General features: G+C 47.1%; 3 protein-coding genes across 8 annotated transcripts; 2 read left to right on the forward strand and 1 right to left on the reverse strand.

Annotated features, from left to right (window-relative positions):
• Positions 1-64: 64 nt before the first annotated feature.
• LOC114859781 (BUB3-interacting and GLEBS motif-containing protein ZNF207-like) lies at positions 65-4,550 on the forward strand. Of its 3 annotated transcripts, XR_003786543.2 has the most exons (12): positions 65-221; positions 558-684; positions 773-911; positions 983-1,168; positions 1,311-1,386; positions 1,488-1,558; positions 1,652-1,806; positions 2,073-2,300; positions 2,492-2,630; positions 2,780-2,967; positions 3,211-3,291; positions 3,772-4,550. XR_003786543.2 is itself a non-coding variant. In XM_029157730.3 (11 exons), exons 1-10 carry the CDS (start codon positions 181-183, stop codon positions 2,941-2,943), a joined length of 1,326 nt encoding a protein of 441 aa, XP_029013563.1. In that variant the 5' UTR covers positions 65-180; the 3' UTR covers positions 2,944-2,967; positions 3,211-4,550. The 3 variants fall into 3 exon arrangements, 2 of the variants coding, with proteins under 2 accessions (XP_029013563.1, XP_029013562.1); XM_029157730.3 differs by having other exon boundaries at positions 3,211-4,550; XM_029157729.3 differs by having other exon boundaries at positions 2,780-4,550.
• Positions 4,551-4,822: 272 nt separating this feature from the next.
• LOC114859779 (zona pellucida sperm-binding protein 3-like) lies at positions 4,823-8,837 on the reverse strand. 4 transcript variants are annotated; one of them, XM_029157728.3, is made up of 13 exons: positions 8,296-8,837; positions 8,120-8,235; positions 7,943-8,046; positions 6,520-6,694; positions 6,174-6,291; positions 6,019-6,101; positions 5,843-5,952; positions 5,636-5,770; positions 5,489-5,569; positions 5,364-5,408; positions 5,218-5,292; positions 5,099-5,152; positions 4,823-5,010 (listed from the first exon to the last, which is right to left on the reverse strand). In XM_029157728.3, the coding sequence occupies exons 1-13, from the start codon at positions 8,683-8,685 to the stop codon at positions 4,841-4,843; spliced, it is 1,656 nt and encodes a 551-aa protein (XP_029013561.1). In that variant the 5' UTR covers positions 8,686-8,837; the 3' UTR covers positions 4,823-4,840. The 4 variants fall into 4 exon arrangements, with proteins under 4 accessions (XP_029013561.1, XP_029013560.1, XP_029013559.1 ...); XM_029157727.3 differs by having other exon boundaries at positions 4,823-5,013; positions 8,296-8,836; XM_029157726.3 differs by having other exon boundaries at positions 5,081-5,152; positions 8,296-8,828.
• A 70-nt stretch (positions 8,838-8,907) lies between these two features.
• On the forward strand, positions 8,908-12,596 carry LOC114859782 (uncharacterized). The gene is made up of 4 exons (XM_029157731.3): positions 8,908-9,341; positions 9,416-9,775; positions 9,856-9,962; positions 10,248-12,596. The coding sequence occupies exons 1-4, from the start codon at positions 9,296-9,298 to the stop codon at positions 10,455-10,457; spliced, it is 723 nt and encodes a 240-aa protein (XP_029013564.1). The 5' UTR covers positions 8,908-9,295; the 3' UTR covers positions 10,458-12,596.
• The last annotated feature ends 3,610 nt before the right edge of the window (positions 12,597-16,206 follow it).

Below are 16,206 nucleotides of genomic sequence, written 5' to 3' on the forward strand. Positions count from 1 at the left end.
ATATCCAGTGACAAATAATAAGTAATAAATATTAAACAAGGAATAGTTTGGACCACTAGATGGCCCTCTGGGGTCTTGGAATATGAAGACCTGACGCCATCTTTCATTCCGTCAGTCCTGGATTGAGTGACTTTAACGTAGTATTAACTGTTGTTTTAGCTACTCGACAAATACGAAACCATGGGAAGAAAGAAGAAAAAGCAAATGAAACCTTGGTGCTGGTATCCTTTACCGCATATTATAACGCTGTATTGATTTTGGTTGATTCTGTAGTTAAACGCTACCTCCCCTGTTTATTGTGCTAACTGTAGCTATGCTAACAAGAGCTAACTAGCACAGAACAGCGCTCCAGTACATAACAGCTTCTAAAGTAGATATTTTGTCGTTTTGCTTATATCCAATATAAAGCCCGGAAGTGAATGACGCTACGGCAATTAAAATTAACGTTGACTTCCCTGCTTTGGTTATATTTCGGTATGCAAGTGTTCAGCTGGGAGACAATATTACACTGAGCAGGCGAGTGTAGAGATTGGAAGTTTCCTAAACTATAATTTCAGGTACTGTAACAGAGATTTTGACGATGAAAAGATTCTCATTCAGCACCAGAAGGCCAAACATTTCAAGTGTCACATCTGTCATAAAAAGCTGTACACTGGTCCTGGGCTCGCAATCCACTGTATGCAGGTGAGGAAACGATAACAAAGCAAACAAAGTCCATTTTTCAACGCCACAATAGTTCTAAACAGCAATAACATTGTTATTCCTATTGTAGGTACACAAAGAGACTATCGATGGCGTTCCTAATGCGTTGCCTGGAAGGACAGACATTGAACTGGAAATCTACGGCATGGAGGGTATTCCAGAGAAAGACATGGACGAGAGACGGAGGGTGCTAGAGCAAAAGAACCAAGGTGGTACTTAAACATACTGTTTTACCAGCTGTTTGTTCTGGAGACTAATTGCACTGCTCCCTGTTTTTCAGACACTCAGAAAAAAAAGCAGAACCAGGATGATTCGGATGAGTATGACGACGATGATGATGAGCCCGGTACCTCCTTCCAGCAGCCGGTCGCAGCCCACCCACAGCCGGGCTACATCCACCATTTGGCCCAGCCTGGCTTGCCTTCTGGCTCTGGTGTTGCAGGCATGCCACCGGGATGCTACTCAGGTGGGAAAATATCATTTCTTTTTACTTTACAGTAGAAATGTAGCCAGTGCTTCATAAATGTACATTAGTGTCACACTGTTAACCAAGCAAGGTGTACTATACATGCCCTGCAATAATATATCTGCATCTCTTTTTGTTGTAGGAATTCCCTCAATGATGGCAGGTGTGCCATCAATGATACCGGGAATGCCCCCTGTAATGCCAGGGCTTCCTCCAGGGTAAACATGACCTACTAATCATCATTGTCCCTTTATAACTGTCATCTTCAAAATGGATGAATAGATTTTTTTTTCACTATGTTTTTTTATAACTTATTTAGAATGATACCAATGGGTGCAATGATGCCTCCAGGTCCAGGGATGCCTCCAATGATGCCAAGTGTACCACCAGGTTACATTGCATAGTCACTGCTCTTCATTTTGCTAGTTGTAACATTGTGAAGATGAGTTTTGATTATTAATGAATGTATTTCTCTGGTTTCAGGCATGCCTCCTCCAATGGGCAATCGTGCAGGCATAGTACATATGCCTCAGGTCCCCCCTGTTATACATGCGCAAACCAGACCTGCCATTCCGGTTGCCACTGCTGCCTCAGCACAGCCTGATGTCACAAAACCTCTGTCCCCTAGTGCCGGGCAGGTAAGTTTTCATGACACAATTTGCATCTTTGCTATTTAATCTGTTTTAGCACATTTACCCTCTTGAATATGGGAATTGGTAGCTCATTAGCATTGTACATAAAGGCTTTCTAATGGAAACTCTGAACAAGGGTGGACTCTAGAGACATTATAAATTAGCCTTTTGCTTTCCAAGCATAAAGACACATTTTTTTGTGACAGGAACCTCAAAATATTAATACTTTCAAAGAGAAAGTCTCTAAACCATTTTTTTCTTTCTTCCCTCAGAGTCAACACCCTGTCGCTGGCTCCCCCCACGCCCCCGCCTCTACCTCGTCTGACCCCTCAGAGGCCACATTCCCAGCCTACAATCAGTCCACTGCAGCTGTGCTCAGCCCCAGTGCTGGCATCAATACAGGTCTTAAACCCCCCTCTACAGTGACCAGTAAGCCTGCCACCCTCACCACCTCTAATGCAACCAGTAAGTTGATCCACCCTGATGAGGATACCTCGCTGGTAAGTGGCCCGTCTGGAATTGTTTCTCTATAGTTTATACAGTAAGTAGATCTTGTAGAGTCTGCAAATCATAGTAAAGGCTTAAAAATTAAGAACGTATTTAATATTTTTCTCTAAGATTTCTCACAGTTGAGTTACATCATTTCAGTGTCAAATAAATCTCTCCTCGGATGTGCATTTATTTTTTGTAGGAAGAGTTGCGAGCTCAGTTGCCTAGGTACCAGCACAGTATTTCCCACCAGTCCCAGGCCACCAGTGCAGCCCCATCAGCGGGCCCCGTGAGTGGAATGATGGCTTCTCAGCAACCCAGCGTGAGGCATGCAATACCTGGTATACCGCGTGTGCCTCCACTCTTCTACTGAAAATTTGCAAAAGACAAATGACAGTTACACTAAGTACAAAGCAATGCATTATTCTAGCTTTGCAGACTTGCTCGCATGGCTACAGATGCAAACCTGTTGTTGCTGTTGTTGTTGTAGGCCAGTATGGGGATCCACCACAGGGGATGCCGGGCTACATACCAGGAGGCATGACTGCATATGGACAGGCCTCTTCTGTGGTTCCTCCAGGGTATCAGGGAGCCCCTACGGGGCCACCCATGGGTATGAGACCCCCTGTCATGTCTCCTGGAGCCCGTTACTGAAGCCTTCCTCCCTCTCTTCTATAGGTTTGGACACTCAACCCTTTTCACGTCCTGAGCTGCTAGTAGATTAATCAGTATTGGTATTGTAGCGACATACTGTTTTTTCTACTGCTGAGCTATGAGGAAGAGACAGTGACTAAATCACAAACACAAATGCTATGATAGCACCACAAAGCTGGGAATTATTTACACTGTACATAACCAGGACTATGAACTGTTTCAAACTATTTCTGTTCTGTGGCTTTTTCCTTCTCGTGTTTCATTTAGGTGTATAGAAGTGTAGTAGATTTGGTTCGTAGTGTTGTGAAGGCGCTGGAGTAACATGGGCAGTACCCACCCAATATCAAGGCAAGTTTTATGTAAATACGTTTCTGTTCTAAGCTAAAGAGTGAGGCCTTCACAGCACATTGTGCTGTTGGACTTTGTGTCCCCAACTTTGTTTGGTGAGGGCTTCAAGTAAGGAATATGATTATTTGGTTTTGTGTTAATTTAATGAGTAAATATTTCCTTAGCCTTAAATAGATGAAATGATATATGTATTGTTGTATGATTGTATTGTAATAAACTGTGGCAAACATTTAAGACTCTTCTTTGGGGGATGTTAAAGAAAAAAGCTCGTCACAGCAGGTTTGTACTCAGTAAAGGTGAAAATTGTTTCAGATGAACATTTTCAGAGAAATAATAACATTGCTTTTGTTTGGATAAAGATTTTTTTAATGATGCTCTGTACATGGCACTGGCCTCCTGGTCTTTGACATTGTGCATTGTACAGCTGCATAAAGTTGGAGTCGCTAGCGGCTAAAACCCGGATTTCTCTTCTCCCTGTAGCATTTCCATGGGGGACTGGCTGAGGCCCTGTCTCAGTGTAGCCCTGTTTCAGCCTGAGGCAAGTCTCACCATTTTTTTGTCTTCTCATTCATTGTCAGGGGCCCTCACAGCTTTCACGCTGTTGGATCTCCATGTCCCCAAACTTGCAGCAAGTTTGGTGAAGGCCCTTGTTTGTGTTGGTGCGTCTAGACATTTCTTTTGGCATGTTGGCTTCTATGAGCCGTTACATAAGCGGTGGCAACACCAAGAAGCTGTTTGCATTCAGAAGCTCTGCAAGGACGGTTCAGAGCTTTTAAGAGAAACCATTTGGATGGTCAAGTATTAGTTATTATGCAGCATCTGCAGCCATGCCTACCGTACATTAAATGTGTTGGGAGACTTAATGTTTACTACTAAATCATGTTTGTTTCATCAGCTCTTCTCACTTGATCATTTGAGTGTAACCAATTAAATGGAGAATCGCTGCCAGTAACAGGTTAGTTACAGCTGTAAGTACAACCGATGTCATTTATTGTCAAAAAAGCAACAATTCCACCATGACTTTAAGGAAGTTTGTGGAAGAGCTCCATACTTATGTAGATGCATTTTTCCCCACTGCTTCTCTGAATAGGATCAACATAAAACATCTATTTACATGTCAATATATGTATCAGTATGCGTCTGTTCCCATGTATCATTTAACACTAATTCAGGTTTAGCGATTATTGAATTTTTCAGGATTTCTTCTGCAGACTTTCAATTTAGTGATTTCTGTATTAAATAAAACACTTCCTACATTATGTGTTTGATGTTTTCTGTTTACCTTGTCCTTTTATACATGTTAAACAGGTTCTTGGAACGCGTTCTTACATCAGCTTTATGAATTATGTAATGATCTGGTCATCTGGGATGTTGCTGTTGTCCTGCGCTGTCCTGGTTTCCTGCTGTGTTTACACATGAGCCGCTGTTTAAATTAACTGACTGATGTGTTTGACACAGTAAGCAATGCTGAGGATCAGTGTGTGAAGTTCACGTCATCCTTAAACCTGCCTGGAAATATTAATAGCAGACACACAGTTCTAATAATTTATTATCGCTTTGGGTCATTTGGGTCTCTGAGGCCAGATTCATCAGTCACTTCATTTGACACTGATGGTACGTCCACTTTAACCTGAGAGGTGGGGCTGATGTCATGAAGGTCCTTCATAGAGTTATTGTTCAGTTCTGCAGCCACGTCCAGAGGTGCAGCAGCTGTTTCCTCTGCTGTTACAAACACATGTAACAAGATCAGAAATAAAATATCACAAGTTGGCGTCTTTTCTCACGTTACCTTTTAACTCTGTTGCACCTTTATCATCTTTCCCCTCCGGTTCTGGGCCAAGATGCAGTCCCTCCTCCAAATCTGGGTTAAATAAAGGATTTAAGCAATCATCACATTTGATTAAACAATAGATTTGGGATCCTCACCATTAAGACTTTGGTCATCATTCTTCACCCCAGCTTGTGTAGATGTCAGAACAGGAAGCAGTGCCTTCTCCACATCTGAGTTACAAAACAACCATTAAGACCTTTTATGCTTAGATAAAACAGGCGCTCACATTTTAGATCTTGACCATTTATTTCCAGGTCAGTTTCATCATCTTCCTCCAGCTCCAGATCTGAAACAAATTCAACAAAAAGTGTAAAGTAGTTTGGTCAGTCACATTTCTACAGAGAAGCTTTTAGTTTGGGTCCTCACCATTGAAGTCTGCCTCGTCTTCCTCATCCTCCTCCACCAGGTCTGGCGTAGAAAGTGGAAACAGTCCTGTCTCCAGATTTGCTGTTGGAAGAAGTTAAACATTGCTTCTTGTCTTGTGTCGTTCAGTCATTTGCACTGAACTCTTACCAGCTCTGCCAATGATTCCACTTCTCCACTGGCTGCCGTACGGGACGCGTCTGCTGAGGGCAGAGTGCTCACCCACTGGTTTGTGTTTAGCTGGTGAAAACAGCACTGGACCCACTCTTGCCTCTTGCTCAAACACTACAATAAGAGGAATATGGCTCATTGAGACTGAATTTAGTTATTACATTAAGTCCAAAGAAACCTTGTTACCATTGTTCATTCCACCTGCTCCAGGTTCATCCGGCCTCTCAGACCAGCTTTGGCCGGCTTGACTCTGACAGTACCTGCATGAGTAGTCATTACCGTCGGCCGACCTCCACCTGCAAGAGACACGTGGTCACGTGTTGGGACCCGTCTGAGTGCTTTTCATAGTGAATGACGTCTACCTTCGGTTTGTAAAAGTACACGCTTTATAGGACGCCTCTGCATAGTTCACAGGCACGGCGTTAAGTTGACACGTGATGTAGAGCTGGAGAAACAAACAATACAAGAGTTAGCCAGGAACTACACGTGCAAATAGGACACACAAACACAAACTCACCCGTCCCGAGTCTTCATGGTTAAACTTGAAGGCGTCGATGACCAGTCGGAGCTTGTGTTCCTGTGTTCTGGGCAGGAAATGGGACGTTGACCTTGAAACCTTGGAGTCCATTAAGCATCTGTAAAAAGGAGAGGAACAGACAGAGTCTTTACCGCTGTTCATGTCCTCAGGGGGCTTCAGATTTTAGTAGTGCAATAAAGAACGTTCTCCGTTCTGTGCAGTTTTATCAGACAGACGGTGGCGTCTGCAGTGGCCATGAAGCAGCCTGAGCTGTAGGACACATTAACAGTAACATATGGCACCAGACTGTCGTGCCTTTATGAGTGTGAGGGTCTCGGGCACCTACCCGTGCTCAATGAAGGCATATCTGGGAGTGGAGCTCGTGTCTGGGCTCAAAGTGGCCACACAGCTGCTCATGAACACCCGGAGCCGCACGTGATGTCCCACCCTGACGGAGGCTTCCATGCTGATGGACTCACCCAGGTGGAACACGTTGGAGCTCCTTTTGAACCGCCAGTCATCTGCACGCGCACAAACACGGACAGTCAGGTGTCTCTCTCTCACTCACACACACACACACAGAGTCAGGTCTCTCTCTCTCTCTCACACACACACTGGTCACACACACTGGTCACACACACACACACACACACTGGTCACACACTGGTCACACACACACACTGGTCACACACTGGTCACACACACACACTGGTCACACACTGGTCACACACACACACACTGGTCACACACTGGTCACACACACACACACTGGTCACACACTGGTCACACACACACACACTGGTCACACACTGGTCACACACACACACACTGGTCACACACTGGTCACACACACACACTGGTCACACACACACACTGGTCACACACACACACTGGTCACACACACACACTGGTCACACACACACACTGGTCACACACACACACACACACTGGTCACACACACACACACACACTGGTCACACACACACACACACACACTGGTCACACACACGCACACACTGGTCACACACACACACACACTGGTCACACACACACACACACTGGTCACACACACGCACACACTGGTCACACACACTGGTCACACACACACTGGTCACACACACACACACACTGGTCACACACACACACACACTGGTCACACACACACACTGGTCACAACACACCTGGTCACACACACACACACACACACTGGTCACACACTGGTACACAAACACACTGGTCCACAACACACACAGGTCACACAACACACTGTCACAACACACACACACACACTGGTCACACACACACACACACACACTGGTCACACACACACACACACACACTGGTCACACACACACACACACACTGGTCACACACACACACACACACTGGTCACACACACACACACACACACTGGTCACACACACACACACACACACTGGTCACACACACACACACACACAGGTCACACACACACACACACACACACTGGTCACACACACACACACTGGTCACACACACACACACTGGTCACACACACACACACTGGTCACACACACACACACACACACTGGTCACACACACACACACACACACTGGTCACACACACACACACACACACTGGTCACACACACACACACACACACTGGTCACACACACACACACACACACTGGTCACACACACACACACACTGGTCACACACACACACTGGTCACACACACACACTGGTCACACACACACACTGGTCACACACACACACAGACAGACTCACCCGTCATGATCTGCAGGTCGAACCTCAGCGCCTCCATTGAAGCCTTGGTGGAAGTGAAGGGGACCCAGGTCGGCGCGAGGGAGGCGCTGGACAAACGGTACTTCCTAACACACAAACAGCTGTTTGAAGTGACTCGCGCCCAGCGACGCGTGAAGCTTTACTTTACAGCAGGCCGACCTTTGGTAATGACACTCGATGGGAACCACAGCCTCGTCCATGCGTATCAGCCCGTACGGAGACTCCACGGGGGCGTAAATGAGGAGGTTCGTGTAGATCAGGGCTTCCTTGGTAATCTGTAGATCACGTTATTAGAACAGGTTAAACAACCTTAACCCCAGTGAACTGACACTCACCCAGTGCTTGGTTCCACACTCCACTAATCCAGCAACTATCCTGTACTCGTCTCCTGAAGATGCTGCAGCTCTACACCGGTCACTGTCCTCGACCCCGAGGCGCAGCTCGTCGCCGTCAACCGGAACTCCGACTCCGAACAGGTCCGCTTTGATCACGACCTCCAGCGAGTCCGGCCGGCAGCTCACGCGCACCGTGCGCGCCTTCCCGCGCTCCCCCGCCGGAGGCCGGGGCTCCGCGTGCGCGGTGTGCGGGAAGCCGAGGCTCCGCGCGGGCGGCGCGGCCTCACGCGAGGCAAACTCCCCGCGAAGGTGCGTGGCTGCGAACGCAAAGGACCACTGAACGCAGAGGAGTCCGGCGAGGAGACGAAGCCGCACACACGAGGTCTCCATGAGTGTCAGACAGACAGACAGACAACTGCTCCACGCGCTGAAGCTCCTCTCTCTGCTCTGAGCACGAGCGGCTGCGCACCTGACCCCAATTATCCACTAATCAGCCTGCAACTGGCTGCACGAGCCCTTTTCAGGCGAAAGAAAGACTGAAAACAGAAAGACTGACAATTTTAAAAAATGCAGATGTGTAGATTAATAAAAAAAACATTTGAAATATAACACGAGTTTCTGAACGTCATTGCATTTATTTACACCCATGAGCTGCTGAACATCAGTAACTGCAAATAAGCTCCGTTGACTGCGTCCACTTTCAGTCTGATCACGTCATCTGATGATGCATAATGAGAGTCTAGTCCCGCATTTCCTGACTCAGAACAATCGCGGCCGTATTGTTTCAGCTCAAGCTTCGATGTTTTCGCAACCTCAGCGCGTGCACGACCAGGCGTCTTTTTGCTGGCAGTTGCACCTTTGAAGCCTGTTTCCTGCTTAGAGGTGAAGAACAATAAATAGAGTCAAGGTGTCCGTCAAGCGTTAGGGAGCCTGAAGGAAGTAGGAGGCGCGAGCTGCGACCCAGCTGTTAGTTCCTACTGCTCCTCTCACTGAACGGACCATGAGGAACCTAGTGAGCATCCTCATCCTCACTCAGCTCTATGAAGGTAGGACACCACACTGTACTGGGATCAACGCTGCAGCAGCTGTCTGCGTTCATCACCCCATGACTCCCCTCCAGCCTGTGCGGACGTGGCCTTCGTGCATCTGTCTCGGAACCAGACCCTGGAGCTGACCTGCTCGCCCCAGCGGGACCTGGGCGGCCTCACGGCCTTCAGCCTGCTCCACCGCGGCGCCCGGGGCCAGACCACCGTGCTGGCGATGGCCGAGGGCGGCGAGCTGCGGGTGAACCCGGAGCACCGGGGGCGCGTGCGGCTCCGCGGGGGTCTGGCCTCGCCGCGGCTCAACGTCAGCATCGCCCGCGTGGAGCGCGGCGACGCGGGGCTCTACGCGTGGGAGCTGAGCTACGGCGGCGGCGGCGGCGGCGGCTCCGCGGACGTTGCCGGCGCTCACCGGGCCTTCCTGGTGGTGGACGCGGCAGGTACGTGCCTGAATGGGCTCCCACTGTACGTTCACCGCGCTGCGGCGGCTCCGCTCACGGCGTGACGTGTGTGACCGCAGGAGGCGCGTGCCACTGCTCCCATCGCTACCTGCCCGTGACCGCGAGCCTCTTCACGGCAGCGGGGCTCCTCCTCGTCGCTCTCAGCTGGATGCTCGTACAGACGTGTGTAAGTGCTGATCATGTGCATGTGTTTCCAATAGCAAAGAGTTTATAATCATATCCTGCTGTAATTTGTACTTATATTTGTACATAGATTCCTGTTACTGATCCCGCCTACAAGACAATTATAGAACATTAGTCTTTAATTGAAATAATTCAATTAGCCGGTTAAACATGAGAGAGAGTCTGATATTCTATTTTATATGTTAAGTTAGGCTTTGATGTTAAGTAACACTGTGAGTTAATACTGTCACAAGGTAAACAATCAAGGAACAATGTTGTGTTGTTACAGAAGGTGAAGCGTCGGCCCAGGCCTCCGCATCCCCCCCCCATCTACGAGGAAATGAGCAGGAAGCAGCAGAGGGCAGGAACCCCCCAAAATAACTACGAGGCCCCAGCACATCTGGAGGAAGTGCACTTCCCCGTGTACGCCAACCCCAGCATCCAGCAGCCCCAGGACGAGTACTACGCCTCCCCCCGGCAGCTCGCCGTCAGGGCCTGAACCGCGCAGGAAGTGACCTCAACAGCGTGATGTCGCCCGGCGAGTGAACAGCAAAGGATCCCACGCTTTTGTAACAGCCAAGAAAAAAATGCTATTTTATTAATGTTTGAAAGAAGCTCCATAGTTCATGAAAACATTTGTTTCGGTGCATGTCATTTAACAATCACATTCTATGAGGAGAAAGAGATATACAGAGAGAAAAAATAAAACATTACAAGCCACTGACTTCTCATTAAATCTCAGTACAGACATTTTACTTAATAGTTCAAAAACAAAAGGCAAAAAAAAAGAAAAAAGCAGCCCTAATATCATATTCCCCATCCCACACGCCGAAAAACAAACAGGAAACGATAACAACTGAGAGAGAACAACCCTTGAGGGCGACAGGCTAGAATCCCACAGTGCTAGAGTGAGACGCTCATTGGTTTCAGGAATACACAGCATGGCGATGCAACGCTAGGTCAGTCTGAACCCGGGGGCGGAGGCTGGAGGTGGAGGGCTGAGCATCCATCGCCCCTCCGCCTCCGCCGCCGCCCCCACAAAAACCAACGCAAAAACAAAAACCACATTGTATCCCCTGCATTGGATCAGCCACTGAGGACGCAGCGGGCCACAAAGTCCCCGCCTCCGCCTCCCACCCCAAAACACTTGTGCATAGTTACATGATCGTTTCGTGATCCTTTACAACCAGCTCATTTACAAACATCCTCGAAAATGTGAAAAATGTTCCACAAAAGTCTGATTTATCTATTTAATAATACCCGCTGTGGGAGAATGAGAGAGAGAGAGAGAGAGCGAGAGCAAGAGAGAGAGGAAAGAAAGAGTAATGCACAATGTTCCTGATTCAGTCAGGACGGGACCTCATTAAGAAAACACAAGAAAGATTGAAACATACAGCATTTTGCATGTTATTCACTGTATTTTTTTAAACAATCAAAATCATTGACCATTTTTTTGTTTTTTTTTTAAATTGTAAAGCAATTTTAATATATAGATTTATATATAAAGCACTCCATTTTCATTTAAAGTCCATTATTTGGTTATTATGTAACTGCTACGGATTTAGAAACAAAGGTATTTTCTCTTCTTCTGAAATCCATAACTTCAGTGCTTAGAGTCGTTTCTTTTAAATCATCCTTTTTTTTCTGTACTCGTCATAAAAATGTACATAAATGGCGTGGAGTTGGAACTCTGGAACCCTGGCCTTCCTGAGACAAGATCCACTTTTTCGTGTGTGTGCAAGATAGTGAGCAATTACATCTTTTTTTTCTATATAAAAGGAAAATCTATATAATCAACATAAAACATACAGGCTTTAGATAATCCATGAAATCAACATTAACACAGAACAATGAAAGTTAAACACAAGACAACACTGTTCAATCCCAGAGTTCTGAAAGTAGCACAATAAATCTTCATTCTGTGAAGTGTTATGTTGCACTTTTTTTTAAAAAAATGGAAGCATGTGTCCTTAATCGTTCACTTTTCCAACATTCCCATGGTTTAATTCCTTTGTGTTGCTGATTTTGCTTTGAACTCCAGGAAACAAAAAAGAGTTTGTAAACCGTCAGTGGCCTTGCAGGAGAAACGTAACATGAGTGAATTGAACACGTTGAAACAGAACAAAAGCTAACAAACCAAAAAGGTAGGCACCTCTGAAGTGAGCCCTAGAAGCCAAGGCTCAGTCTGATGTCTCGTCCTTCACTCTCTCCGTTGCTCAGATTCTGGAGAGCTGAAGTCCTTCTACCCCAATCTATGGCCACAGGTCTGCAAAATACTTTTTTTGTTGCATTTTTTGTCCATATGTGATTTTTTTTTCAGTTTTATAATGTTTTTTTTTTAGGTTTATAGTCTGAAAAATGGTGCAATACTTAATTATAATCCATACTTTCTTGGATTATTTCACAATGAAAGCCACTAAGGTAGATAAACATTACATTTTTAAAAACACACTTATTTTAGTCCTTGAGTAAACATTTACACATGAACTGTCCCTGTCTCCCCTCGGTACTTGTATCACGTTGTTCATTTAGCTGGATGAGGGGTGAGGCCGACACTCAGTGCAACGCTAGAGGCTAGTAACAATTAACATCAGAACAAAGTTTTGTCAAGCAAAAAAAAAAAAAAGGAAAAAAGAAAGCATACTGAAATGAAAAGATATACGAGGCTGTAACTAGAACCTCTCTCTCACACGTTTCCGCTGACGCACTAAGGATTCATTCACACCACATACAGTACAAGCAGCCTTGTGCAAACACTCAAATACAACAGATGTCAATTCGCCTTTATATCGATCGTTATCAACAACACTCGTATTTCAAATTGAATTCACTCTAAACTGATGCTATCAAAAACCTCTGAAGTGTATGAATGAGACAAAAAAACCACTACAAAAAGTGTTCACATTACATTATTGGCGCTTCTTTTGATTCAAGTATTTGTTTTCATTATTTTGTATTACTCTGATATGTTTATGATCTTGTTTTCTTGGGAAATATGATGTTGAGGGGGAGACAGGGTGAGGGGCACAAGCCAGGGGGGAGGAGAAGGCGAAGGCTAAATGGAAAACAGAGATCTAGCCATATACACTCAGATGTACACCCATAATCTACTCTTGGCGTGTACAGTATATAAACTAGCATGTGCATATTCAACCCAGGCCGTTGCTTTTCAAAAAGAGATCTGCTGTTTCAACTCCTTTTGATCCCCAGATCCGCGTCTGATCCGTGATTGAGAAGCAGAATTCGCTTGAGCTCCAGTTGCCTTTGAGTGTAGGTGGATAAAATAAAAGAGCAGGGTGGATTTTCAAACACTAGACAGGTGGGTCAGAGTGCAGGCGAGGGCTGTGGGAGAGGCTCTCAGTGCTGGTGCTGCGCCAAGAAATCCAGGACAGGTCTGAGAATCAGCCTCCGCCCCGATCATTCGTCCTGCCGCTCCGTTCGACGTCCCGCTCCGGCGCCAGTTCCTCCATTCAAGTCCAGTGTGGAGTAAATGCAGTATTTCAAAGAAAACAACAACACAGGCAATAGTGATTGTTTCGTTGAATGACGCGAGTCTGAGTGACTCTGGAAGAGGGCGAGTCTCCTGCGGTGTAAGACGTAGTACCACGCTTGAGGTGTGTTTCTGCTCCTGCTCATACGCTGGGCCCCCACTCGGGCCCCGTCCCCAAAGCCTGTTGTGCAGAAGGGACCGGTTCTGTGGGCTGGCACGACCTTCGGGTCGGAGGTCCAAGGTGAACCTCCTGGATACAGCGTCCCCAGATCTGGCCCGGAGAGCGAGCCTTGAGGGGGTGACGAAGGCGGCAGCAGGAGGAAAAACACCGTCAGCCTCCGAGTGCACAGCTGAGTTCTTTTTTTTTGTAGTTTCTCGTTTTTGTGAAAGATGATATCGTTTTTTTGGTTTTTAAAGAGACGTACCCGACGTGACCCTTCAACAGTGTACAGACACACACACACACACAGGGACCCCACCCCACCCCGTCCTGCAGCCTCGTCCTCCAACGCGTTTCCAGTTCCCAGTCGGTGAATGACTGTCATCTGTCCTGCCCTTCTTGTGTCGTAGCCCCTGCAGCAATAACATGAACGGTGCCGAACAGAATTTGGGATATGGCAAAGTGGAAGCAGATATTTGTATCAGTTGGCACAAGATTTAAGAAGTGACTCTGTTTGCCAACCAGCAGCGCCCCCGGCAGTGGTTTAGTGTTGCCGAGGAGCTCTGACCAAGGGAAGCTGCCTACAGTAGGTGAGGTCGAAAGACAAGTGACGATTGGCAGATGCGGGCGATGGCTGTGAACGAACACTCCTTCATCTTTTGCATAGAAATGGAAGGCTGTTACCTGTTGAGGTGGTTCAAAGCGTCACTGCGTGCTCCCAGAGTTAAACATAAAGCACCAGTGTGAGTGAGGCTCATCGACACTAAAGGACGTGTGCTATGAGTGTGTGTGTGTGTGTGTGTGTCTGTTCTGCTGAGATTTGCGGTTTCGTGTATGGCCTTGCTGCAGGGCCGGGGCGTACCTCCACACTACACATGGGTTGTGCCTTGAAGGCAGCGCGAGGGGCAGGAGAGAAGCTGAACACTGCATATAGACCAACGTTAAAAAGCCATGAAATCATCGCCAGTAAAGAATCATCAACGGTATCATCAATGACAATAGCAACAATATCAGCAAATGTCTTACAACAGTAAAATTAAAATGCATACTGGCAATTTCAGAAGTGAAACTAAGAAAATAACAACACACATCAAAGACCTCCATCTCTGGCTAAAGTGATCCTTGCAGGAGAGTGACAGAGAGTGTGGAAGCGGAGGTTGCTGAGGACAGACTCTGGCGCAGCAGTAGTAGTAGATTTATTACAGGTAGGCCAGTTCTGAAAGAGCTGCTCTTGGCCTGGAGGCCCAGGAAGGGGGGGGGGGGTGGGGAAGCCAGTCTGTAGGAATCCGCAGGGAGGCAGAGGACGAGGGGGGGGGGGGGGGGGGAGTGAGGGCTGCTGCAGAGCGCTGCACCCTGCAGCAGGCAGGCACTCGGTGGCCACACTGTCACACAAAGTTGGCAGAGCCTCCTTTAGAAATAAGACGAAATAAAGGACCGACGACATGGCGAGATGCTCCCTGCTGGACCCAGTAGGACATGAACACATTGAGCGTTTCCTCACACCAAGGCTAAGGATTTAGTACGCAATGTAACAGTGATATTTACTTTGATAGAGGGTGAGGATGAGCGCCGGGGCCTCTCCCGGCGGCACCCACCATCACTTGAGTCAGTCCTTTCTTTGTATTTCCCTTCACTTTGCTACCATGTTTAACATCCTTCCTGGTCCCATCGACTTGAGGGAAGAAGGACTGAGAAAAAAAAATTCACATCCATGTTAAGTTAAAAATATAAGTATATAGAGAAGCCACTAAGCTGTTTTTGTTGTTTTTTATGTTTTTTTTGCCAGCATTGCTTCTTCTTTCTTCTATTTGTTGGCATTGAGGGTACAACAAGCTGCGACACTCCTGCTAAGTGCTATGGTAAAACCGTCTATTCAAAGGTATTTGCCTCATACTTGGGTGAATTTGGGCAATAAAGGAAAAAAAAGTCAACTGGTCATCTGAGTTAAAAAAAAAAAAGAAAACAGGCTCTTCTCGTTTTGGTTTGATGCCTTTTCTTTTCACACACACACGCACACACACACAATCTCAAACACACACACGAGCCTCCTTCACCTCCGAATCTAGTCACCGGCTTAAGTGTGGAGAGTAGGATGGCTGGAGAAGTGCTTTGTGTCCACGTCCTGGCGAGCGAAGATGCTTGAAGACCAGCTTGCTACTCCCCTGAGCTCACACACTCTCGGGGCAGGTTGGAGGGTGGTAGTGGCAGTTTCAGGGGCGGTCACGGTGGAGGGGAGCGAGGCGCAGGTTCACTCATTCCTTCGGGTCCTCTCTCCGTCTGAGCGCGCTCACGACGGGGTGCTTGGACGGTAGAGTCTGTGGCTTATATTGCACGTCACTTGGTGTTCTGCAGGTGGAGCAGGCAGGGGGAGACGGGGGTGTGGGAGGGGGGGTGCTCGTTGACTGCACGTCATTGGGAAGGACTGACGATTTGAGGTTGTCAACATCAGTGAGAGGGTCCGAGACTGAGACCAGGCTGCGAGTCGACCGCAGCCGAGTTGAGGTGCATCGAAGTGTTTGTTTTTACAGTTCCATTGTAATAGCAGTGGTTCATTAAGTTGTCCGTCAAGTTTTGTAATTGTACATACAACGACCCCCT

The sequence above is a fragment of the Betta splendens genome, chromosome 8 (genome assembly GCF_900634795.4).
Source record: "Betta splendens chromosome 8, fBetSpl5.4, whole genome shotgun sequence".
Classification (NCBI taxonomy): Eukaryota; Metazoa; Chordata; class Actinopteri; order Anabantiformes; family Osphronemidae; genus Betta; species Betta splendens.

What these genes read in the sequence shown, in the direction of transcription:
- LOC114859781 (XM_029157729.3), top strand. Translation starts at nt 181, where the DNA reads ATGGGAAGAAAGAAGAAAAAGCAAATGAAACCTTGGTGCTG. An exon ending in GCTAGAGCAAAAGAACCAAG is followed by an intron (nt 912 to 982) that starts GTGGTACTTAAA and finishes CCTGTTTTTCAG; the next exon opens with ACACTCAGAAAAAAAAGCAG. An exon ending in TGTCCCCTAGTGCCGGGCAG is followed by an intron (nt 1,807 to 2,072) that starts GTAAGTTTTCAT and finishes TTCTTCCCTCAG; the next exon opens with AGTCAACACCCTGTCGCTGG.
- LOC114859779 (XM_029157725.3), bottom strand. Translation starts at nt 8,685, where the DNA reads ATGGAGACCTCGTGTGTGCGGCTTCGTCTCCTCGCCGGACTCCTCTGC. An exon ending in ATCGAGTGTCATTACCAAAG is followed by an intron (nt 8,047 to 8,119) that starts GTCGGCCTGCTG and finishes TTTGTGTGTTAG; the next exon opens with GAAGTACCGTTTGTCCAGCG. An exon ending in ACCATGAAGACTCGGGACGG is followed by an intron (nt 6,102 to 6,173) that starts GTGAGTTTGTGT and finishes TTGTTTCTCCAG; the next exon opens with CTCTACATCACGTGTCAACT.
- LOC114859782 (XM_029157731.3), top strand. Translation starts at nt 9,296, where the DNA reads ATGAGGAACCTAGTGAGCATCCTCATCCTCACTCAGCTCTATGAAG. An exon ending in CCTCACTCAGCTCTATGAAG is followed by an intron (nt 9,342 to 9,415) that starts GTAGGACACCAC and finishes ACTCCCCTCCAG; the next exon opens with CCTGTGCGGACGTGGCCTTC. An exon ending in GGATGCTCGTACAGACGTGT is followed by an intron (nt 9,963 to 10,247) that starts GTAAGTGCTGAT and finishes GTGTTGTTACAG; the next exon opens with AAGGTGAAGCGTCGGCCCAG.